The sequence below is a fragment of the Oryctolagus cuniculus genome, chromosome 9 (genome assembly GCF_964237555.1).
Source record: "Oryctolagus cuniculus chromosome 9, mOryCun1.1, whole genome shotgun sequence".
NCBI classification, from domain to species: domain Eukaryota; kingdom Metazoa; phylum Chordata; class Mammalia; order Lagomorpha; family Leporidae; genus Oryctolagus; species Oryctolagus cuniculus.
Window position 1 is genome coordinate 61295173 of NC_091440.1, and position 26388 is coordinate 61321560.

General features: G+C 42.9%; 1 protein-coding gene across 9 annotated transcripts in view; it reads left to right on the forward strand.

Moving 5' to 3' along the window:
• DGKH (diacylglycerol kinase eta) overlaps positions 1-26388 on the forward strand; it is a 234059-nt gene that overhangs the window by 105820 nt on the left and 101851 nt on the right. For 8 of the 9 annotated variants that reach the window (XR_011378780.1, XM_002712967.5, XM_051850644.2 and 5 more), the window contains exons 5-6: positions 25510-25614; positions 25898-26030. Coding sequence is in view for 8 of the 9 variants with exons in the window: in XM_002712967.5 (XP_002713013.5) it covers positions 25510-25614; positions 25898-26030 (238 nt within the window). In the remaining variant the exon portion in view is untranslated. Of the gene's footprint in view, positions 1-168; positions 268-25509; positions 25615-25897; positions 26031-26388 lie in introns of those variants that run through there. The other variant, XM_051850647.2, reaches the window with a different exon arrangement.

The following is a 26388-nucleotide window of genomic DNA, read 5'->3' on the forward strand; positions in this document are numbered from 1 at the left end:
ACCCCATGAGGGATTACCATGGAAGAGACACAGTGGGTAGATCTAGCATGCAGGACAAAAAGCCGTGGTTAAAACCATGGAGGGCAGTTTCAGCTCAGCGTAAAAGAGAACTTTCTGATGGAAGAGACCCTTTGTGAGGTAATGGCCTGGCCTGCCCATTATTGACAGTCTCAGTCATCTCCTTGCCTGCGAGCCGAGAGGGGACTTCAGAACGAAGACGGTTCTCAGAGCAGACTCAGGTTCAAAGTGCTGAACGGATTTCTCAAGGTTCGATGGCTAATAACTGGGCACAGCTAGAACTGAACTTGGGGCTCTTGAGATGTGTTGAGTTAGGCAGGAGTGCATTCGGAGGTTGCTGGACACTATGCCAGCCTAGTTACACGTCTTGTCTTTTTATACCACACAGCATGAGTGCTGTTAGAGACATCTTTGATGTGTGTATGGGAAGGAGGTGGGGGCAGGGACATGGTGGAGATGGAAATTTCTTTGCAGGTGCAAAACACTGTTGCACCATTGAATCCTCACAGCTAAGGCAGCCATGTGGCATAGGGAAGAAATCCAGTGCATATTTGTTGAGTGAATGAAGGGATGTGTTCTTTTTGAATGAATGGGTGATATTTCAAACTCTAGTTTTTCTTTGGGCAAAAAAATATGATTTCATGTTTTAGCTTAGAGAACAGTTTTCTAGTCTCCCCTCCTCATCCCCACAATGTTGTTGGGCTATACAGGTTGAGTATTGCCTTATCCCAAATGCTTAGGACCAAAGTCTGCCTGTTCTTGGAGTTTTTCAGATTCTGGAACATTTGCATAGACTTTACCAGTTGAATATTCTTAATCTGAAAATCTAAAATGCTCAAAAAATTAGATGTAACAACATTTCAGGCATTGATTTTCAGTTTGGGGATGCTTTACTTGTAGAATATACTTGTACATACTTGAGTCTTCATTGAAATCTTTATATTATGACTCAGACTATTTTCAACAGTAAGTTCTACAAACATGATCCTTGGATTTCATTAAAAATTGCAGTGATCCCACATTTGCTTACATAACTATTAAATACCTGGAAGAAGCAAGCCACATATCTTTTATTTCTGTGTTGGTTAAAATAGTTCATAGTACTCTAAAATGATACCATATTAATGCAATTTAAGTAGTTGTTTCATATTTTAAAATTGACTCATAGGCAATTTAATGGATGGATTTATGCTTTGAAAGTTTATCATTTTTAAGTTGAAATTTATATTCCTTTTTCTATATCTTACATACTAGAGGCTTTTAAAAATGAAATATCTTATCATTGTTTCTGTGACTGTGTCGTAGTTACCTTTCCATTTAGTGATATAACATTTTTTCTAAGAATTACTCAGAGAAATATCTTATAAATTTTTTAATGGGCTTCCTCAGACCAAAGTCCTAAGGGATAAGAAACCATTGGCCCCCTTGTAGCTTGGATAAAATGTCGGGCTGGAGAGAAGATGTGGGCAGAACAGTGTGTTTGTCTCTGTTGTATATGAACCTGGGAAATACACTTCCTAACGTCTTAGTAGTCTTCCATGCATCTTTCAAACGGACTTTGTAGAGAAAGTCAAAACCACGTGCTTGAGAATTCTGCCAACTTTTGGGAACCCGGGGCTTGCTTGAAAAATCAGACCATGGGAGTCCCAGCACGTAGGTCCATTTCATGGAAAGGTCTGTCTGAACAGTTAGTTACGTTAATAGGATGGGGGAGGGGGCCTCCTCACTGAGCAGCTGAGTCTCTGGAGGTCCAGGCCGGGAGGTATTGTGGTAAGTTTCTGTGCTTGGCATGACCACTTTGACCTTACCCTGTGTCTGGTCTTGCTGAAGATCCTTGCTCAGGGAGAACACGGTGCTTCTAACCAGTAACCTTCCATCTGCTGCCTGTATCACTTGCTCTATCCTTCCAGGCTGGTGCACTGCGGGCCACCACTTCCAGGACTGCCCTTAGAGTTCATTCATTCATTCACCCAATTAGCAAGTATTTATTGTGAGTTCATTGTATGTATTAGCTGTTTTTGCTAGATTCTGAGCATACAGCAGTGAATAACAAAAAAAAGTTGGCTACTAAATAACAAAATTTTTTATAAGTTTTGACTTGAGTTTAAATAAATTTAGAAGATTACAGTGCCTACCTGCAGGGAAGAGCTCTCTGTCTTTAAAGTATATGGCCTGAGTGTAGGATTTCCCAACTGGGCCTGGAAACTGGGCCATTACAGGGACCAAGTTACAAGAAAGAGTCAGAAGATTATACATCTTTTTTTTTTTTGAAAGGTCTTCCTTTGCCGTTGGTTCACCCTCCAATGGCCGCCGCGGCCGGTGCACTGCTGCCGGCGCACCGCGCTGATCCGAAGGCAGGAGCCAGGTGCTTCTCCTGGTCTCCCATGGGGTGCAGGGCCCAAGCACTTGGGCCATCCTCCACTGAACTCCCGGGCCACAGCAGAGAGCTGGCCTGGAAGAGGGGCAACCGGGACAGAATCTGGCGCCCCAACCGGGACTAGAACCCTGTGTGCCGGTGCCGCTAGGTGGAGGATTAGCCTAGTGAGCCGCGGCGCCGGCCTATACATCCTTGTAGAGTGAGAGGCCCAGGCTCCTCTGGAGTTGCCTCGTCTACTCTTCTCCACAAACACCACAAACACACCCCCTATACTATTATTTCTAAGGCCAAGGTGTGGCAACCCTGGAGAACTTCTTACACCTGGGCCTGGATGGCAGTGCAATGAAGCTGGAACTGAAGGAGGCCTTTAGCCTAGGGCACCTTGTGGATGGCTATGATTGCAGTCTAGTTAGAAAGTCTGGCCAGTTTTTTTTTTTTTTTTAATTTATTTTATTTATTTAAAAGATAGAGCTACAGAGAGAGGTAGACAGAGAGAGAGGTCTTCCATCTGCTGGTTCACTCCCAAGATGGCCGCAGTGGCCAGAGCTGAGTGGATCTGAAGCCAGGACCCAGGAGCTTCTTCTGGGTCTCCCAGGCGGGTGCAGGGCCCAAGGACTTGGGCCATCTTCTACTGCTTTCCCAGGCCATAGCAGAGAGCTGGACCAAAAGAGGAGCAGCTGGGACTAGAACTGGTGCCCATATGGGATGCCAGCGCTTCAGGCCAGGGCTTTAACCCTCTGCACCACAGCACAGGCCCCAGCCTGGCCAGTTTTAACCTGTATTGGGGGCATTGCCCTTCCCTGTACCCTGTCGTTTTGTAGCTCCCGTTGAGTAACCACACGCTGCACAGCCTGCTAGTTTGGGGGCAGGTCATACATTTGCATTTCACTCACAGGCTCCACATGCAAGACTTCCCCACAGGCTTCAAAGAGACGATCCTGAGCTGCTGATGCCACTGTCATCCTGACTCTGCAGACAGCACTTACAGCTCTCTGCGTGCAGTTAAATTTCTAGAACCCATCTTCTCTACTAAGAGGTTCTACATAGAACTGGCAAGAATGGCTCAAACCAATGTACTTTTTGAATGGTTGCAGGATTAAAATTTTTTTTTTATTTGAAAGGCAAAGGTACACAAAGAAAGTTAGAGAAACAGATACAGAGAGAATCTTCCATCTGCTGGTTCACTCCCCAAATGCCCACAACAGCCAAGGCTGGGCCAGGACAAAACCAGGAGCCCAGCACTCAGTTTGCGTCTTCCCTGTGAATGACAGAGATCCAAGTATTTGACCCATCACTGTCGCTCCCCCTCTTCATGGAGGAACGACACAGGACCCTGCGCTGTTCTTTTGTCTGCTCGGCCCTCCCCGGGTTTGCTGCTGGTTCTTCCCGGGTTGGCTACTGTCCCTTCCACCTCCGTGGAAGGGCGGTTCCCCCTGGCCACTTTCCCCACTTCCGCAGGGGAGCGGCACACTGCCGGCCGGCCGGCTCTCTCGGGGGCTGCACAGGTGTTCCCCTTAGATGTTCCTGGTGCATGCCGTCTCTCTCCTCCTTTATAGTCCTCCTCTGCCAATCCCAACTCGGCTGCCCACACGCCGAGTATGCTGCTCTCCTCCAATCAGGAGCAAGTCCTACAGTTTATTGGCTGAACTGGAGGCAGCTGTGTAGAAGCTGTTTTCTCCTCTCCCAGCGCCATATTGTGGGAGAGCAGATGCATAGAATAAGTCTTAATTCCAGTAACTTAGTCTAGTCCGAGTTGCTCCCCACACATCACCTGCTGCCTCCCAGGGTGCTCATCAGCAGGAGGCTGAATAGGAAGCAGAGCCTGCCTCCAAGCAGGCATTCTGATACGGGATGCGGGTATCCCTCAGAGCAACCCAGCTGCTGCACCGAGTGTAAACTCCAAGGCTACAGGATTTATTTGGACTTTATTATAGTGTTTACATGACTGAAGTTATTTAGTAGGAGGCTCTTTAGTCCCACACTCATTAACTCTGACTTCTGATACTCATTTGTGGTACAGACTGAAGCCTCAAATCTTATACAAGACAATCTTCTGTCCTGGGAGTAGAGACCTAATATGAGAAAATAAGCTACTGACAATAAAGGCTTTAAAAATAAAACACTATAAATATCTGGATATTAGCTCAAGAGGATCTGACACCTAAAGGCCATCCAATGAAGCTGCAGACCCCTGGATATTTTTAATATCTTGGACGTTCTCCATTGGCTAGTATGCTGGAGTTCTGTTTGCTAACAGTGTTCTGTTTCTGATCACCAAGGAGGCTGGAATCTGGTGTCATGTTAACAAAATTGAGAATAGCAGAGTGCCATGGTATTCAAATTCTCCAGAAAATCCCAGAGATATTTACAGCTCTGTGTCTTATGAGAAACCCAAGCCTGATAGTCTTAAATCACCCTGATGTGTACAGAGAGAAGGGCTGTGGGTCTTGGTCTTGTTGAATTTGGGCACATGTATATGAGAGGTTTCAAAAAGTTCATGGAAAATGCATGTTATTAAAAAAACCTATAGGGCCATTTTAAAGCAGGTTAAAGCCCTGGCCTGAAGCGCTGGCATCCCATATGGGCACGGGTTCTAGTCCCGGCTGCTCCTCTTCCGATCCAGCTCTCTGCTATGGCCTGGGAAAGCAGTAGAGGATGGCCCAAGTCCTTAGACCCTTGCACCCACGTGGGAGACCCAGAGGAAGCTCCTGGCTCCTGGCTTCGGATCAGCACTGTTCTGGCGGTTGCGGCCATGTGGGGAGTGAACCAGTGGATGGAAGACCTCTCTCTCTGTAACTCTTTCAAATAAATAAAATAAATCTTAAAATTTTTTTTAAAAAAACCTATGCATGTATTTCAGATTTTTTTGCATAGAAATTGATTCATTGAAAGAAAGCAACAGTTTATTTGTTGTAAGCAAAAGAACTTTTCCTGTGTTCTTTCCAGAAATGAATTGTTTTATTCTTTTTTTCTTTTTTTAAAGATTTATTTTATTTATCTGAAAGAGTCATAGAGAGAGGTAGAGACAGAAAGAGAGAGAGAAAAAGGTCTTCCATCGGTGGTTCATTCTCAGTTGGCTTCAACATCCAGAGCTGAGCCAATCTGAAGCCAGGAGTGAGGAGCTTTCTCCAGGTCTCCCATGTGGGTTCAGGGCCCAAGGACTTGGGCCATCCTCCGCCAGTTTCCCAAGCACTTTAGTAGAGAGCTGGATCAGAAGTGGAGTAGCCAGAACACAAACCACCACCCATATAGGATGCAGACACTGCAGACCAGGACCTTAACCTGCTGTGCCACAGTCCCTGCTTCTATTCTCTTACCTCCTTTGAAACTATGTTTGCTTATTTAAAGATATATATCCAGAAATAAGAGAATTTTTATTATGATGAAGCAGAAAATTACTGGTCTTAAGCTAACCACTCAAAGTATTTGAACTGTGGTGTGGCTGGCATACAGAGTTAAATATATGTAGCTATTTTATTTTACACTGCTTACTGTGAGGTAGCATAAAAGACAGTTACTTCAGTCATAAGAAGGTGACATAATGTACCCATGACTTCCTTGTAACCATTCATCTAGAACTCATATAGTTGTTTCCTTTGGAGATGGAGATTATTCTAAGTAAACGGTAGTTTAGTATATAGGCTGTATCTTTCAATCACGGATACTGATAATGGCTTGGCATTAGGAGATAGTAAACCTATTTTTACTATAAAATTAACTCCTTGTTTTTGTTTATCTGTCCAGTATTTCTTCTTAGGTGCTTTTATATAATAAGAATTGTAAGGTGTACTTATAAATAATTAAAGGATTATTAAATAAAAATACAAAAAAGAAACATTTTAATTCCATTTCCACAGTTTCCTAAGTACCCTCATATAGTTAACAATAATCAAATTATTTTTTTAAAATTTATTTATTTATTTAAAAGGCAGACTTACAGAGAGGGAAGGAGGGAGGGAGGGAGGGAGGGAGAGAGAGAGAGAGAGAGAGAGAGAGAGAGAAGCTTTAAGCCCTTTTTTACCTCTGGATGGAGAGGATATTGTTTTGGATGGGGAAAATTGGCAGGATCCTTAAGTCTGACTTTTACAGGAGTTACTGTCTTTCCCATCCCACTACTGTCCTATCTATCCATACCTGAGGGTCTACCTGTAGCTCAAGGAGGGGAAGACAGCCTGTGACTCCCAGTGGTAATAGAAGCTGTACATGAGACTGGAGTGGATGTCTCAGCCTAATCATGGAGCAGGAGTTTCTGGCGTTATTAGAAAGGAATGGGTAAAGTGGAGGTCTCCCCAAGAACAAGCGATAGGTTGAGAGAAATATCTCTCTATGGGTTGTCCAGAATCTCCCTGGATGGCCACCTTGTTATGAAACCTAGGTCCAGTGGAAAAGGAAATAGCAGGAAAATGGGCTCCAGTGTCGACCAGGAGCTTTATAGGCTGGTCCCCTACTATAAGTGTCGCCTAGGGCTCCTCGAGTTGTACCCAAGCAAGTGGGGCACCTGTATAGTATGCCCTGGGGACGAGCACTGGTTGATTATTGGCCCTATTCTCCCTGGGGACAAGAGTTTTTCCCAGTGGTCCACTTTACATGTGGGACAGGGTCCCGGAGGTGAGCGGCTCCTCTGGGGATATGACCTTTTGAAGTATCCCAGTTTCTGATTGTGGAAATAGACCAATTTTTCTCCTCCTTCTCTCTGGCCTGTCACCAGGGTTCCTTGCAAAGCTACCATTCTCTCATAACATTCCTTCTCCCTTTTCTTATTTATTACCTGCTCTTGATGATAATAAATCTTTGTGGCTTCAGATACCAAATTTTCCAGGGTTTTGTTAGCTTCCGCCACCATTTTTTGGCACTCAGGGCGCATGTCCAGGACAGACCGATTGAGGAACTTGTTCTTGAGGAGCGCCTGCCCCTGCATTAACTCCAAAGTTATCAGAGTGTGATTAGCCCAAGTCTCTTTCAACCACTGTAGGGAAATTGAAGGGGTCTCTTTGTCTCCCTGGTGAACCAGGGACAACTGGGTATGATTTACTGGCTTTACTGGGGAACCCTTGAGACCATGAGTGATACAGTAGAGGAAATATTTACATCCCCATTCCTCATACGGCTCCTCAGGGTCCCAGTCAGTGTCCACCTCAGGCGATGCTCTCATGGGGGACATTCTTGTGCCTTTTAGAGTATGACCTGTTATAGCCTCAGCCTCATTGGATAGGCTGTTCCCACACTTTCCTCCTCTCAGTTGGGTTTGGGATCTCATCCAACGTGAGAGTCACATCTTTCCAGGTTAAGTCACACAGGGCATAGAGTCGCTCAGAACTACTGATGGACTTAACAAGGTCGTCTCAGGAGCTGGAGGGGAAACTCCCATTGTGGCCAGTAGGGGGGTCTAGGTGGCATTTTCCTATCCACTTAGGTTGGTCTCTCAAGGTGAAGAAGGGTGGGACATAGGGGACCTCAGACCATTTGCCTTCCTTCTTACAAGAGAGATCTTACTGGGAAATGGTATGGTAGTTGAGGGTCCTTCCTTCAGGCCACATTTCTCTTGATCTCCCAAAGGGTACTTGGGCCAAGCCTGGGTATAGGAGAAATGAGGGCCCGCCTCTTTAGTCTTTGGCTTGATCATTCCAGTGATCCAGCAAACATAATGGTGAATGTGTAGGAATATTGGAATTTATGGTTCCCATCTGTAAGGGGGGAGATGGGAAGGAAGGAAGTTGGCTAGGAGTCAGGTGAACCCCAATCCCCATTGTGGCACAGCCTAGGAACGCCTTGCTGAGAGCCCATACCCACTAGTGGGAGTGGTTGTGCTTACCCGTGGGTGGGTCCCAGACCTTAAAAAATTATCTCCATAGGATGAACAATTTTGATACTCCTCTGAATTTTGGTCTCAGTTAAGAGAAAGTTGTTAAATTAGTTTCTGGCAAAAAGAGATTTTCAGTTCAAAAGGTTGTGTCTTAATACACTTCTGTAGTCTCTGGGTCCAGTTTAAACTTGGCTAAGACCACATCTCAATTCATGAAGGCAAATGTAGGTTTGTACTTAACAGGAGGTAAGTTACAACGTAGAGAGCAACAGACAAGTGAAGTCAGAAGCACGATTTTCCTATTGCCAGCAGGGTGATCAAATGGTATCAAGTGGAGATTTGATTTGATTTATTTTTTTAGTTTACTTTTGTTGGTTGTTGTAAGTTGAGGCTTGCTGGTAGCAGATGTAAAGGATTCTGGGTAGTCCAGGAACTCAACTTGTGTTAGCTGCTCAGGGTTGGGGTAGATGGTCAATCAGGTGTTTTAAGGCACCCTCAGAAGCTTTCTGTAAGCTGCCCTCCTGGTGTGGAACTCAAGGCTAAAGTTAGTCTTTGTGCCTTGGAGGAAAATCAATGAGCATCAAGAAACCTTTAAAAAGAGCTGACATCCTCAAGTAGGTAGTGTGGCTACCTGACAGCTCTGGCACATGACATCAGGATTCATAAAGCCACTTTCATCTCGACTGAGTGATGTCCCCCATTGAACCAGGCTTTGCTCAGGGACACAGCCTGTGGGGATCAGTGAGTAGGGCTTCTTAATCTCTGGATGGGGTGCTTTCACACACTCCATTGATGCTTTGTAATCACCTGGAACGATACTACTCAGTGTGAACTCTTGGCAGTGTGTAGCTACTGGGGAAGTAACCATAGGCCTGCCCCTGGTATGTCCAATGGGAAGAGTCACAGTATTCCATGCGTTGTAGGGCTCATGATTGTAAGAGCAGTGGGTTGAGTGTTTGGCCTCTGTGGTCTGCTTTCTGCATAAACGTTGGTCATTTTCCTTTTTGAAATTCTGGCAATAAGCAACAATTAATTATTTTTTCCCAGTTGCTCATCAGTATCCTTAGAGTTGCCCTCTATATTAGGCCGGCCCATGAGTGAGAGAAGCTGTCAGGACAGTCACTAGCCCTTCTTCCTTCAAGACATCTGTAAGAATCCAACTTTTGGTTGTGTTTTGTTAGTTTGTTTTACAGGTTGAGGACCCCATATAGAGTGTGTTTTAGAATTGTATTTGCGGCCGGCGCCGCGGCTCACTAGGCTAATCCTCCGCCTTGCGGCGCCGGCACACCGGGTTCTAGTCCCGGTCAGGGCGCCAGATTCTGTCCCTGTTGCCCCTCTTCCAGGCCAGCTCTCTGCTGTGGCCAGGGAGTGCAGTGGAGGATGGCCCAAGTGCTTGGGCCCTGCACCCCATGGGAGACCAGGATAAGTACCTGGCTCCTGCCATCGGATCAGCGCGGTGCGCTGGCCGTGGTGGCCATTGGAGGGTGAACCAACGGCAAAGGAAGACCTTTCTCTCTGTCTTTCTCTCTCTCTCACTGTCCACTCTGCCTGTCAAAAAAAAAAAAAAAAGAAAAGAAAAAGAAAAAAAAGAATTGTATTTGCCTTTTTAGGATGTGAAGAAGCATGCCTACCAACGAGGACAAGCATTTCTGTCCTCAAAATGACTACGGAAAAACCTCGAAAACATTTTACCCTGGGACTTAACACAATATGAGAAGATACACACCTTAAAGAGCTGATTGTAAAGAAAGCTTTTCAAGTGCTTAGATTTATCAGTACCTTCACCGCTCCCACCATCTAGAATCAGCAGGGGTTTATATGCACAAAGACATATGCACTCATATAAAGATATGGATTGCTCAACATAATAGCAAAAGGTTGGAAATGTTCCATGCATGTGAGTGAGAGACTGGTAGGAGTGAATTATGAAATATATTAGATAATGGAATGTTACCCAGCCATGAAAAAGAATGATTCTAGGCTTTGTGTGTAACAATTGGCACTGAATTCCTATTTATATTCAGTAGGAAAAGCCGATGCAAGAATGTGCATGCACGACCAGAAAGTGTTACTCTTTGTGTGTTTGTGTGTGTGCACACACACATGCGTTCAAACCCCAGAAGGCCATGTAGTTGCTGTATAGACAGAGAATATTCCTGGAGAAATACAGAAGAAGATTATAAAGATAGGACTTCAGGAAAGGAACTTGGTAACTGGAGGCAGATGATGCGGTGGAAGGAGATGTGGTTTTCATTCCGAATACATTTTAAATACTGTATCGTACATGTGTGTTATCTAGTCAGCAATTTTTCAATGCTCTATGGGAGTCTTTTCTGGCAGCTTCCTACCAGATGCAGTTGACGAGAGAGATGGGCTTGACAGGGCGGCCTTGGCCAATGCCATATCGCCCAGGGAAACCATGATAGGACCCGTATAAGATTGTCTGTAATGGGAAGGAAGGAAGAGGTGGTTGTGCATAAAGCCTGGAGAGCTACAGCCACAGGAAGGGGAGAAGGAGAGGAAGAAGCTGATGGAGAACTGTTGAATTAGGGAGAATGTATGTAGAAATGATGCTTTTAATGAATGCTCAAAAAAAAGTGAGAATAAAACCAGGCTTGTGGGAGGTAGGGGATGGAGGCAAGTGAAAAGGGAAGTTCTGGATATTGTGATGGTTAAGGTCACCTAGGACGTCCAGCAAGCGATCAGAAGAAGTGCTTTAAACACTAGTTAAGATGCCTTAAAGTACTTTTTTGGGGCCTTTTTGACGGCTCCTTTAAGTTTCTATCATATTTAAGTATCCTTTCTATTCTTTAGAATAATTATGGACTAACCAAAGATTTAAATTTTAGAAACATTTTAGTTTTGTGGTGACCAGTACAAAGCAAGATAATTACGTTGTTTTGAAATTTTCCATTACATACATGTCCTGTACAAAGCCATTTACGGTTACGCATCAAAAGAATTTATGCCAAGGGAGGGAGGCTAATGCATTGTTCCAATCTCTGGTACAGTCTGAAAATACTAAATGAATGGTAAAACTTTTAATGTGTCCATTAACTAATACCACTAATTTACCATGGGAGTATATGTGACAGCTTACATAAATAATTTGTGAGAGCACTATGATTCTTGCTATTACAGCAAATACAGGAAAAAAAAGTTTCTCCTGTGCATTGTTATATTTCCAATATAAGACCTAGATGACTATTTATCTTGTAAATATTTTGTTCTCTGAAGATGCCTAGTTTGCAGAGACCTATGTTAGTGAAGTCATTATCACTACCACCATCATCATCATCATCATCAACAACCACCACCAGTATGTTTGTATCCACTTTCCTGTTTGCCTTTAAAGAATGCAGAAGTGTTGGGGCCAGTGCTGTGGCATAGTAGGTTAAGCCACTGCCTGCAGCACTGGTATTGCCAGTTTGAGTCCTGGCTGTTCCACTTCCGATCCAGCTCCCTGCTAATGTGCCAGAAAGGCAGCAGATTTGGGCCCCTGGCACCGATCCAGGAGACCCAGAAGCGGCTCCTGGATCCTGGCTTTGGCCTGGCCCAGCCTTGGCCACTGCAGCCATTTGGAGAGTGGACCAGCGGATAGAAGATCTCTCTCTCTCTCTTTCTCTCTCTCTCTCTCTCTCTCTCTCTCTCTCTAAGTCTGTCTATCTGTCTCTCACTCTGCCTCTCACTCCGTCTCTATCTCTATGTCTGTCTGTCTCTCACTCTGCCTTTCATCTTTATCGGATGAAGCCACCTTGCTTGTGTCATTTCCCCGATTAAAGCCCGTTAGTCCTAGCACTCTACACTTTTAGGATCAGACCCGTACCCCTTCGTTGGCTAAAAACTTTTTCCTTTATATCCCCTCTGGCTTTGTTTTCCAGTCACTTAAAACTGTGGTTGTCATATCACCTTTCACAACACCCAGCCCCTGCTGTAACCTCTCCCTGTGTGTACCTGTGTCCCCTTGACTCGTGGTATCTATGCCTACCCTCCCACACCTCCTGCTGACTTCCTCCCCACAGACACACACAAAATCTTACCCTTTCTCTCTCCTTGTTCAAGTCTCCTCTTCACCCACAAAGCGTCCCCTGATTCTTTAGTTTTGGTTAGTTGTCTGTTGGCTGTGTTCTTCTTGAACCCTGGATGCTATAGGGTTCATATCATGAATAATCTCCTAAGCTGTGCCCAGTGGTTTGGAAGGTAATAGGCACTGACCTTATCAAATTTGGTTTACTTATCTATGTTTCCCATAGTTCTTTGAGCTCTTTGAGTGAAGGGCCTAGGTATTTCATCTCTGTTCCACAGGCTGCAACAGTGCTTTGCAGAAAATAGGCATGTTTTTCATTTTCTAATGAATGAATGAATGAGTTCCAATGGAGAGTGTAAGTTTTAAACTATCGCAATAGATAACCTCAAGATGTTACAGTGCCTCTAACCCACCGTCTTTACCTGACACTTAAAACCGTAGCATATTCTGTTATAGGACTGTGTGTGGCTTTTAGAGTATGACTGTGAAACAGATGGGAAGTGGATGGAGTCAGGGATTAATCAAATGTTAATACATAAGTGAAGAAACGTGCTGTAAAGCTAAGAATAGCATGTTGTGATGAAGGGTACAGGGGATAACTTAGATGAAGTCATCAGGGAGAGTTAGTGAACCAATTTTCAAAAAACATGGAGCTTACAGTCTTACAAACACTAAAAAATGATTTGGATGACCCAAGTATTTTTTAGTAATAAGACATATTTATAGCTATTTATTATATAACTAATTGAAATTATAGCATAATTATTTTGAAAACTTTTATAGGAAGAACAATTTTATTATTGCTAATCTGAAACTCTTTATATCTTGACGATTTTCTGTTGAAACAATTGTTTGGATGACATTTGATTTCCTAGGACCTACATATATCAAATGATAGCAAAATAGATTGTATTCTGGGCAGGGTTCTGTGGTTGCCCTGAAGAAGCTTGTTGTCTGGTATAACAGAAGATAGAGGTTGTGGTTTAAAGTTTCAGAAGAACTGAGATACACTCTGGCTCTGCCTCTTACTGAGTTTGCTGCTTTGAAACAGTTAGGTTTCGGTTCCCCTCCTGTGAAGGCCAGGTATCTGGAAGATTAAATGAGATGATGTACATGACCATATTGATGGCGAAGTACTTCGAAAATCAAATTTGCTACAGAAGTCGTCCTTCTGCTTGCTTTTCAACATCAGAGCTCCCGAAATGTCTTACTTTCAGTGAAGCTAATTATTAGCTCCTTTGAGGAAAAGTTGTTTGCATCCCTAGATATGGACTGGAGCTATGAGTATAATAAGAACATAGATTTCAGGTGTTAATTTACCAGTTGATTATTACAATACCAAAATGTGTAGTTATGTTGCAGGTTTATTTTATGAGTATGGTAGGCTGAGTAGTGGACCCCCAAGAATGTTCCTGTCCTAATTCTTGGAGCCCGTGAATGTCACCTTGCCTGGCAGAAGAAACTTGGTGTATATGATCTTGAGATGTGGAGATTGTTCTTGGGTGTCCAGGCGGGCCCAGTGTCATGACAAAGGCCCTGGTAAGAGCAAAGCAAGAGGAGTCAGTGTGAGAGGAGATGCGACTGTGGAAGCAAGACACTGGAGAAACGTCAGAAAGGGCGGCAAGCCCAGGAGGGAATGAAAAGGATGAGGAAATGGATTCTCCCCTAGAGTCTCCGACAGGAATGCAGCCCCACCCCACCTCCACACCTTGAGGCACATTTGTGCCATTTGGGGCCACTAGGATTATGCGAATTTGTAGCAGCAGCGATAGGAGACTAATCCAGTGGGAGATGGCTAATCATTAATAATGAAAATTTATTGAAATTCTAGGACTTTCAGTATTGGCTTTGTTAGTCTTCAAAGAAATAGTAGTTTATTATTATGGATGTGATTTGTTGCATTATCTTTTAATTCCATTTTCCATGAAATTTTTGAAGCCTCTGTGTGTGTGTAAAATATTTAGTAAGATAGCACAACACCAGTAATCCCAGAAGGAGGTTAAAAGACTGGTTACTTTGATACTCTGTGTAGATTCTAAGGTTGTATATATGTTGAATTTAGTTGTTGATTTGGAAAATGGATTCTCTCACCCTAAATATCTTTGTTTTACTAAAGTATAATATTTTATTAAATACTTTTCAACAAAATTTTAGTTTATAATGTTTTGAATTTTTAAATTTAAAGATGCATTTTTAGAACTTGAGATCTTATGGAAGTACTGTGTATGCAGTGGTACTGACTGTTGAAATCTGTGGTTCTTCATGGAAACAGGTATCAGAATTTATATTTTATGCATTAAGAAAATAAGAATGATCTAATGTCTGTCATAGAAAGGCGTCAAGTTCACCTGGCAAGGAACACTGATGCAGCCACGCGTGACTTCTCTGTCAAGAAGCTGTGTGATTAGGTAGTCAAACTGGCCCAATGGAAAGCAGAGCCAAGGAGACTCAGGAGTTCAGGAGTGAGATCCTTCTCAGTGCGTGCCACTCCCTCTGCACCTGTGCCCAGAAGCCCTAAGTCACCAGCTTCTGTGGACACTGATGTCACTTAAGCAGGAGAACCACACCGGCAGCGAAGACACCTGGTGCCTAGGTCCCTGATTGCCTTTCAAGAAGGAATTCAGGAATCACAGAGTAGGGAATGGTGAACGGCAAGAATTTGATTGAGAAAAAAAAAACAAAAGATATCTGCTATCTGGGGCCAACCTAGAGGGGAGTGGCCCCTCTCTGCGCTGTTTAACATTGTAAGGGTCATTTAATGAAAGGGGAGGGACATTCTAATAAGGTGGAAGAATATTCATGGTTTTTGCGGGAAATAGTTGGAGATTTCCTGGAGTCTTGCTCCCAGCCCCTTTCACATCACATATGGCCCCACGTTTCCTGCATGGCAGCTGGTGGGGGTGTCATTTTCATGCTAAGGTATTACAGTGAGTGTACAATGAGCTGCAGGTTGATCTAGGTCAGCCATGGCCCTGTAAACTGGTATAAGCTGGGTCCAGGCAGGGGTTCTGCTTATCTTCAGTGAGAACCAGACCTGGGTCCTGTAGATCTTGAGATAATGGCAACTGTTTCCTCCAGGTGGCCCAAGTGCCTCCTCTACCTCCCTGTCTCAATATCGCTCAGCTAATGTAAGTTTGATCTGGGAAGGGAGGAGGGCACTCAGACTTTGAGCCCAGCACGGCCCATCCATGTGTGTCTGAAAAGATAGAGACCTCCATGTCCCTCCCCTTCTTAGTTCCTTGAAGAGCTGTGCTTAAGTTTCTCAAATGTTTGGGTTCTTCCTTTTTTTTTTTTTTTGTAATTTTGAAAGATTTCAAATGTAAACAAACCCAGGACCACTCTGTTAATGAACTCCCCACCCGCGTTGTCCAGCTCTTTGTGCTGCCTAGGTTTTGTTGCGTCTGCTTTGTTCCTTTCCCCTGTGCTGTCTGGAGTGCTTTATTTTTTATTTTATTTTATTTTTTTACAGGCAGAGTGGGCAGTGAGAGAGAGAGACAGAGAGAAAGGTCTTCCTTTGCCGTTGGTTCACCCTCTAATGGCCGCCACGGCCGGCTTGCTGCGGGTGGCACACGGCGCTGATCCGAAGGCAGGAGCCAGGTGCTTCTCCTGGTCTCCCATGGGGTGCAGGGCCCAAGGACCTGGGCCATCCTCCACTGCACTCCCGGGCCACAGCAGAGAGCTGTCCTGGAAGAGGGGCAACCGGGACAGAATCCGGCGCCCCGACCGGGACTAGAACCTGGTGTGCCGGCGCCGCTAGGCGGAGGATTAGCCTATTGAGCTGCGGCGCCGGCCCTGGAGTGCTTTAAATCCTTCACATCATTGCACTTCACCCCTCATTCTCCAGTAGTGACCCTTTAGAATACGGTGGCCAGATGTTAACTCTTCCTGTTTTCTATCTTTATTTTTTAAATGCTGCATAGGTCCAAAGAAGCTGTGAAAGAGAAAGATACACTGAATTCAGTTATATAGTTAAATAGTGTACACTAAAGAAATAATCTTTAAAAATTTATTTTCTTGCTCTAACACTGCTGTTACTTTTGAGCTCACATCAGCAGTGCATTAACAGATTGTGGGCAGTTTATGCAGTGGCTGTGTTTGATTTTTCTGTTCAACATGCTTTAGGAAAATTAACTTACAGTTGGTTTACAGAGATAATTGAAGGATCAATGAGATGTTGCCTTTTTGAACTAAGTCAGTTGTCACGTCTTTCTGAAGAAAAAGAGAAAGACATGTCCTTGGCAAAGATGTTCTGCTGTTGTCCAGAAGTCACTTCTCTATCTGATAAACTGATTTCTCAGAATGATTGTTACATATTTATAAAATGTATTAGAATTTATTTTTCAATACTAGCATTTTTGATAGAACCTTGTCACAGTGTTTCATGTTTATGCTACAGAGTTCTCAATTAATTATATATGTCAATGTATAAGTTATTACTAGATTTCCAGTTTGATTTTTGAAATACATATGATATCCAGAAGATACATGGGTGCATCAGAAAGTTTATGGAAAATGAAATCTAAAAAATGCTTACTTTTGGTGCAAAAGTTTAAAATGCATGCATAGGCAATGTCTTCAAAAAATTTATGAAAAATGTATGTTATGAAAAAACTATGCCTGGGTTTCATTTTCTTTACACCAAAATAAACGGATGTTTTCAATGAACTTTTTGAAGTACCCTCATGCATGGTTTCTCCTTAGGTAGATAAACAGGCAGCATTTTTGCATCCTTTCTTGTGATGGTGACAAATGCTGCCCTCTTAATGTTAGAGACCTGTAGGGATGGCTTGAAGCTTGAGAGCTCCTGGTCTGTGTGACAGGAATGCTTCCTGAGATCAGTTAGTTGTCATCCAGCCGAAATGATCAACCAATTAGAAGGAGGATCAGCCAAACCGGAAGTGTAGAATGACTATCAAAAATTTTCTTTGAATCTCAGTAGGGAGTGTATCTGTGTGTTTATGTACAAATGTAAAGCATGATTCTGTGTAGACCTCTGTAGAGATTTCTAGACCATTCTGAAGGGGAAAGTTCACCTATCAAGCAATTTGATTTAGGATCCTAATTACATAGTATGCTTCCTGCAAAACAGACTTTCTGGATAAATTTCAGCAGTTGGTTATTAGTGAAGTATTTGTGTGTGTGTGCGTGTGTGTGTGAATTGTCTGTCAACCTCTTTTTCTTATCATTAGTCAATTACATCTTTAGAAGTTATTTTGAATCATTTTGGATATTCTGAAAATTGTCTTCTAGGGTTTCATGGAACTATTGTTCCTGAGCACTTAATGCAGATTCTATAATGTTCACATTTATAAACTGAACATTTATGATATCGTGCCAGTATGTTAAGGTCTCTACTTAATCTCAAAATCTTTTATCCTACTGATTTAAATTATATTACCTGTTGAAAATACCTGTGGCACCTTTTCAGTCACAGTGCCAGGAATGCATTTGTTATAACATTGCACTTAGTCTGCCATTAAAATTCAAACAACCTTGAAAGAAAATGTACATTAAACCTTTATGATCTGTTAAGACTTAAGAAGAATTGCTTTTAAGTTAGATAACTGTCCTCTTAAGAAACAGATAGGGCTTGAGGAAACTGGATTAGAAGGTGAGGAAGTATCAATCCCCAAAGCACAGGAATCCGGAGAGTGGATATAGGACTTAGGAACTCAAAGCCTCCAGGGACTGCTGGGTATATGTGTCTGAAGTGATCAACAGAAGAAAGCAGGCTTAAACTGCTTGTACTTGTACCTATCTAATTATAATGGAGTGTAACTTTTTTTTTTAACAAGAAAGCTCTTTAGGGTTCAGACAGCATTGCCAAACAAAACCATCAGATATCACAGCTTGGTGACCTCTGTCATATTACACAGGATGGACGGAAGACTGTTTTTGATTGGACCCATGCCAAGTAATCCTATTGAGGGCAGCCAAGAGCACTGGGAGTTTGGGAGCAGCAGGGTCCTAAAAAGAGAGATGGGGGCCAGAAGGATTCAAAACATTTTCTTAACCTTATTTAGACCAGATCCTATCTTTACTGACAAGAAAGGAAGACACTTCCACTACCCTTCATGGCTGATAGACAGGGCTGTCGTCAGAACCAGCTGTGGAGCTGTGCCAAAGTGCATCTGAAATTACTTCACCTCTCTGCAAACCAAGACGTGGTTCAGCAAGTCTAGTTTGGAGCTTGGTTGGTTGGTTGTGTTTTGATTCAGATACACACGAGTGTTGCAGATCTGCATTCTTGGATGTGGACATTTCCAGTTTACTCCTTAAAGTATGGGGAACTCTCTGCCTCCAGAATAGTCACTTAAGATGTATGGTTACATTGCAGCTTGGCATATTGAAGTTGTCAAACTGGATTAATTATTCCACTCTGTAAAGAAAGAATGAACAAAGCAACATCCATAATTGAAGAGTTGGCTGTAGATTCTGTAAGGAAAGATGGAAGAGGTGTGTTAAGACTGCATAGTTGACAACATCAGGTTACAGCAAAGCAGTGTTAGAAAGGCACATAATTATACCTCATTAGTCTATAACAAAAGTCAAATTATATCCTCTAAATTATAATAAATATACACAATAAAAATTGCTGTTGCACAATTAGATTTTTCTGCTGCCTCCTGCTTTTCACCAACGGCTTTTCACTGAGAGCAGCTCAGGATTAGCCACTGACAAGAAAACAAACTTGTGAGTCCTGCAATAGTACAGACGTGTTAAGCTTCTTGTGAACTTTAGATGAGAAATAAGAACTTCCCAACATTTAAAATAACAAGTGATGATTGCAGAATTTCCTTCATTGCAGAATTTAAAAATCTGATTTAAAATGAGTAGCCATCTATCTTGGACAGCTTAGGTATGGGCCTTACAAGAGATGGCATGCTGAATTCTTGCAGTGCTGTTCAGGTGCCTGGGTCCTCTTAGTTCTGGTCAACCTTTTCCTGTTTTATACAAGTCAAAGTTAGATGTAGTGCAATTAGTGAGAGTCAATTTTTTCCTAATTTAGTAGTTGATATTTTTCTAATATCTTAAAAACTTTTTTTTTTTTTTTTTTTTTTTTTTTTTTTTGGTATTTTGAGAGGTAGGGGGACAGAGAAGAGGGAGAGAGAGAGAGAGAAAGTGAGATTCAGAGAACTCCCATCTGCTGGTTCACTCCCCAAATGCCTGAAATCTGATTTCTCAATCCGGGTCTCCAATGTGGGCGGCAAAGACCCAACCACTAGAACCATCACCTGCTGCCTCCTACAGTGTATGTTAGCAGGAAGCCGGAATCAGGAGTGGCACCAGGGCTCAAACCCAGGCACTCTGACCCAGGAAGCAAGCATCCCAAGTGGCATCCCAACACTGCCAAATGCCTGCCCTGAAAGTTTCCTAATTCTTCAAAGGAGCAGGTCAGCAAGTCGTCATTTCTGTTTTAGTGGTTTGCTAGTCAGTGACTACTTTGTTGGCAAAATGCCTCTATTTCTGACATCAGCTTGTTTGATCGTATTTAAACAAGAAGTGTAGACACTACAGAAGAAATCTGTAAATGTATGTTATTTCTGTCCCTGCTAAGGATTGTGATGCTAACATTTGGTGAGCTTTGAGCATGGCACCGTGCTAAATGCTCTGCCTCATCTCCTTAATCTGCACCTGGCTCTGCAGGGTTGTGAGTTACTGCTCGGTTCCCACGGAGCAGCAGAGAGCTCAGGAAACGTTTCCACGGCCACGCAGGTGAGGAAGGGGTGCTGAGGTTCCAGCCAAGCTGCTCTGGCTCAGAAGTTGGAGACTGAATCACTTTGCTTTTCTGTTAATGATTTCCAGTTGAGAATTTGCAGACAATTTCCTAACTCACTTCTCTTTAAAAATTTCTCCCATTTTTTGCAAGCGCGACCATTGTTGCAGGGAACAGCTGCTTTAGACACTCAAAGGCTGAGCTGGGTGTTAGAAGAAAAATCCCACTGGCTTGGTCCCACCTTCAATATTCTCAGTCCATCAGTATTTAGGGGCTGGATGTCAGGATTTTTAAAATTCCCCCAGGTGATTCTGTTGTGCAGCAGAACTTAAGAACTGCTTTGGGGCTGGTGCTGTGGAGTAGCTGGTTAAGCTTCTACCTGTGATGCCGGCATCCCATATGGGCACCCATTCCGATCCTGGCTGCTCCACTTCTGATCCAACTCCATGCTAATATGCCTGGGAAAGCAGCAGAGGATGGCCCAACTACTTGGGACCCTGCTATCTATGTGTGAGACCTTGATGAAGTTCCTGACTCCTGGCCCAGCCCTGGCTGTTGCAGCCAATTGGGAGTGAACCAGTGGATGGAAGGCTTCTCTCTCCCTCTGTCTCTGCCTCTACCTTCTATAACTCTGCCTTTCAAATAAATAAATAAATAAATAAATAAATAAATCTTTAAGGAAAAAAAGAACTATGGCTTTGGAAAATGTACTTAAAAAATATTTAGGGGCTGGTGCTATGGTGTAGCAGGTAAAGCCGCTGCCTATAGTGCTGCCATCCCATATGGGCGCCAGTTTGAGTCCCAGCTGCTCCACTTCTGATCCAGCTCTCTGCTGTGACCTGGGATAGCTGTAGAAGATGGCCCAAGTGCTTGGGCCCTACACCCACATGGGAGACCTGGAAGAAGCTCCTGGCTCCTGGCTTTGGATCAGCACAGCTCCAGCCATTATGGCCATCTGGGGAGTGAACCAACGGATGGAAGATCTCTCTCTCTCTCTCTCTCTCTCTGCCTCTGTCTCTCTCTAACTCTGCCTTTCAAATAAATAAATAGATTTAATTTAATTATTTGAAAGACAGTGTGAGACAGACAGAAGAAGAGAGACAGAGATGGAGATTTTCCTCTTACTGGTTCACTCCCCAAGTGGCCATAACTGTAAGGACTGGGCCAGGTGGAAGCCGGGAGCCTGGAACGCCATTTGAGTCTTCCACATGGGTACAAAAGCCCAAGCACTCCAGCAATCTTCCACTGCTTTCCTAGGCACATTAGCAGGGAGTTGGGTCAGAAGGGAGCAACCAGGATTCAAACTGGCACTCACATGGGATGCCAGCATCACAGACAGTAACTTAACTTGCTATACCACGATGCCAGCCCCAGATAGTGAAAATTTTTGAATTCTAAATTCGTCAGTAAAAAAATAAAAAGAAGAAAAGAAAAAATAGGGTTTTTATTATAGAAATACCATTTATTTGCTTTAGAAACCTCAGACAATGCAAAAGTTACAATTAAAATGATCTGTAATCCCTTCACTAAAAGATAACAGTGTAACAGTGCAGTATCAGATTTTGTGTCTATTTTTTTGCCTCATGCATGTTTAGGTATTTAAAGTCTTGTTTATATGAGGGTACTTCAAAAAGCTCATGAACAATGGAATTAAAAGATAAGTTTGTTTCGGTGCAAAAAAGTCCTGAAATCCATGTGTGTTTTTATCTTAGGTATTTATGTCTTTACTTATTTGAGAGGGAGAGTGACAGAGCTTCCATCTGCTGCTCACCCCTCACATACCTGCAGGAGCCACCATGGCCTGCCTAGAGCTGGGAGCCAGGAACTCCATCCAGGTCTCCTTGTGGGTAGCAAAAACCCAGCCACCACCTGTTAACTCCCAGGGTGTGCCTTAGCAGGAAGCTGGAACTGGGGATGGATCTGGGGCTGGAACCGAGGCGCTCGGATAAGGGATGCATACAACCCAACCAGCAGCAGCTTCCTCGCTGGGCCAAATGCCTGCACCTGCACATGCTCTTGAAGGCCTCTCATAATATTACTGTCAGGTAGCATTTCATATATTTAGTGCCAAATTGTCTTCCCCATCTTATGTATTTACTTGCTTTACCAAACTGATAAGTTCTTGATTCTAAACCTCCATAATGATGCCATTGAAGAAATCCCTTTAGGCCAATAATCCTCAAAGGGGAGCAGTTAATGGCAAGTATGTGTTTCTGGAAGTACCAGGTAGGAAGCTGATTTCTACGTCTCTGCTTGGTTCCCTCCTGTACAGCACTTATCTAAGTAAGTTCTTGTTGCGCTTCTAGTCTCCCTGATAGACTTTGGCAGCAGTGCCTACATGGTTCTGGCATGTGGTACATGTGCAATAAATACTCCAGTAGCAGAACAGACAGAAAGAAGTGTCCCAGAGTCTGAGGCCGGAGTTACACTTTGAAAAAAAAAAAAAAAAAAGAGTTACTGAAATAAGATCAGATGTACTTGCAAAAAACTTATTCAGGAGAAGTAGTAGGAAGAGAGAGTAAGGGTAGTGTTGAGACAGGACAGGGCTGTGAGACACTTCAGGAGAGGTAAGCGTCAGGACCTTCAAGGGAAGTAAAAGCTCCTGTAGTTCGAGAAACTTCCTGGATATTGTCCCCAACAGGTTGCCTTCCCTGGGGAATAGCTTCCCTCCCCAGTATGATGAAGGGATCACATTCTATCCATCCATCATCCCTGTCACTCACTTGTCCTAAGACCCTGAATTGAACGAGCTTTCACAGTAACTACTAAGTAATTTTTGGAATTTATTCCTCACCTGACGTTTCAAAGATGTGGAGGAGAAGCCACTGTCGCGTGATGGAATTCAGGAATGTATAAGCAGAGCCTGCCAGCCACAGGATGGTGGGCAGGAAACTCAGCACTGGGGGCCTGCTGAGGGCTTAGCCCAGGAGGGAAGGGGCTGGTTTGGAGATGGGAGGTGGTGCAGCTTTGCTGGGCAGGCCAGGCTTGTCTTCAGTCAGCCCAGACAACTCACTGAGGTGTTCTGGGTAGTGTAACCATAATGCCAGACAGCTTTGCACATGTGATTTATAAACGGGTGCTTTTTTCATACTGATTTCTTACAGTGTAACTTTAGAATCAGTAGGCATTAAAACCACCTTTAGGGGCCTGCGTCATGGTTCAGTGGGTTAAGTCAGAGCAGTGGTTCAAGTCCTGGCTATTCCACTTCTGCTCCAGCTTCCTGTTAATGCACACGAGAAGGCAGCAGATGAAGTTTCAAGTACTTGGGCCTCCGACACTCCATGTGGGACATTCGGGTGCAGTTTCTGTTCCTGGCTTCAGCGGTCCCAGACCCAACTGTTGAGGCTGCTTGGAGAGTGAAGCAGCAGATGCAGTATCTCTTCCTCTCTGTTGTTCTCCCTTTGAAATAAATAAATGCATAAGTAAATTTTTTTTAAATCGTAAGGGCTGTAGATAAAAATAACAGTTTCTTTTTGCCTCTGACAAACTTAACTTTCTATTTAAGAACATGTCATGATCTTTATTTGCGTATTACTATTCTTTTAAAAAAATTTTTATTGTAAAGGGGACACTGCAAATGTATACCATTCACTTCACTAGCATATAAGGTACATGTGTGACCTGGTTATATAGTATTATTGGAATCATTAGGAATTGGCATGTAGATCCAAAATCTACAAGATAAATTAGAAGCTGTTTTCTTTATTTTTTCTCTTTTTATTGAATTCATGATGAATTTTAAAGACTCTTAATATAAAGGCATTAAAGATAATTAAAATCTTAAGTCAGCGTGCTTTACTTAGAATTCAACAAAGAACAAAATTAGTGAAATGGCAAGCCTGGTTTACTTGCTGAATAATACTTGTCTCCTGTTAAAGTCATGAATAAGAGAGAGGGAATCCTTACAGTTGCATCAGATAGCAAGAGATAAATAAAATAAATGCTGATGTTTATTCAGATAACATCGGTGAATCCAGTGGAAGTCAGGGGTTTCTGGGAGGCTGTGCCAATTGGCAGAGCCAGGAGTATATTATGATTTAATGGTACCTTGCTGCTGCATTTGATGAGCTGTCCTAGAAAAACATTTTGAAGCAATAAAACATCCATTTGGCTCCTGAGTAATGAGGGAAGCATTGCTCTTTGCATTAACTATTTATTCAGGAAGAAAAGTGACCAACTGCTAATAAGCGTTATCCAAAGAGGGTCATGGAAAAAACAGAAGAAAATGTAAAAGTGAGGTTCTCTTCGATTTCGTATGCAATTAACAAATGCCCGGGGCTGAATGGTTGGTGCACCTCTTCCATGTGACTTTTGGACAGCGGTATTTAAGTGTTGAGTGTCCGTCAGATGCAGTACTAACAGCGCCCGATTTTAAGGAAGGACTGCGCAGCCTAACCCAATGACAAGCGAGGGGGTGGCGACCGGTGAGTAGCTAAGATTGCACTGATCTCTAGAATAAGGGACTTATTTTTTAGGTGAGTAGTAGTGTTTGAGGTTCACTAGTTTTCTTGTTTTGGAAAAGGTTTCTTCTTTTTTTTTTTTTTTTTTTAGATGATTGTTGCTTTTTCATTACTTGTGAAATCTGTTCTCTCATACAATATAATGTTTAGAATTATCACTTGATCAAAAGACTTAACCAGACAGCACTTCTTACTTGCTATATGAATAAATATGTTGTTTAGTATTTGGAACTAATTTCTAGGTAGGAATGTAGCATTGTGTTCCTGTTCCCTCCTTCTTTGCTGTTGATGCTTAGGATTTGGTAACTGCAAGATCACAACCAGAATACTGTATTCATGTGCAAATAGGGGTTTCCTTTCAAGTCGTTTTAGCATCTTACCGTGGAGCACTTTCCATGTTATAACAGCGTGAAGTTTTCATTCCACTTGCTGCAAGGTTCTGAATATAATTAATTTTCCTTTTTTAATGACATGAGAAAAGATAAAAGTCAGACTTATTTTCTTCCCTAAAGCCAGCGAGAGGATTTTTAGGCTAATTCTTCCTCTGACTCAAACTAAAACATATTACAGTGGGGCTCTGCACAATGGTGTGTGTGAGGGGGGCCCATCATAGAGATCATGGTAAAATAGGCAGTAGGTTCAGTGTTATTTAACTATTAATAGAATGTTCTTGATAGCATAGTGCACCAATTATTAAATCATTTAACATTGTATTCCTGTGGTTTTTCAGTTAAAATACTTTCCTTATTGAAAACTGTAAAAATTCTAAACTTATGATAAATTACTTTGAAGAACATTGAGAATCAGTTTTCAAGACAGATTCCACAAAATGAGAACACATCACTGTATTTGGGTTCCTAGACTTTGGGGAAGGGCTGAAAGGCCTGATAAGTCAGTAGTAACGGGTTCAAAGACAAAACTTGCTAAAAGTTTGCTTCCCTAGACCTCATTATAACACACAGCGAGAATAAAACTCATTTATACTTAGAGAATCTTCACCAAGGAAATACAGACTCGGTGAGAAGTAGAGGTGCCTTCTAACATGTTGGGTTTCCCAGTAATCCCTTTAGTTGATTAACAATCATCAGATTGGATTATCTCTTTCAGATAATCACTCCCTTTCGAAGGCTAATGCTTTGTGCTGAGAACAGAAAGGAGATGGAGGACTGGATCAGCTCACTGAAGTCTGTACAGACCAGAGAATCTTATGAGGTAAAATAGCATCTCTTCTGTCAACTCCTGTTCTTAGTTCTTTGGTAACCAAAGAATAGAAGCTACACTGTGCAAAAAAAAAAAAAAAAAAGTATGTGTAGCCTCATTTGACATCTTGTTTAAATCAGATTTTGGAACTTCTTACTTGAAGCCAAGTACTTTGGTGTTAAAAATGTCGGCTGTGAAATTGTGATCGTAACTACAGTATATACATTCCAAATAGCTCAGCATCTGTAGTCTTACTCTCTTGCATGGCAAATCTGTCCTAATGTCTCATTTCTAGGTGGCCCAGTTCAATGTGGAACATTTCTCAGGGATGCATAACTGGTATGCCTGCTCCCACGCCCGCCCCACCTTCTGTAACGTGTGCAGAGAGAGTCTTTCTGGAGTCACCTCCCATGGCCTGTCCTGTGAAGGTACTGTAGTATCCAGCATGTATGTGTCCTCTCCCAACAGGCACAGTGCTGTAGATGCCACCATGGATAGTCCTGCAAAGCAAACAAAAACATCCTAGGAAAACAGTTCTCTTGGGTGGGAAGCCAGGGCTGGGGTATCTCAGCTGGAACACAGTTTCGGGTCTTTTTGTTTTTGTTTTTATTTTTTTCTTAACCATAACTTTATCTATCCATCTATCGATCGATCTATCTATTTATCTATCTATGTGAAAGGCAGAGTGACACACAGAAACAGAGAGACAGAAAGAGAGAGCTCTCCCATGTGCTGGTTCACTTCCCAAATGCCTGCCACTGCTGAAGTTGGACCAGGCCCAAGTCA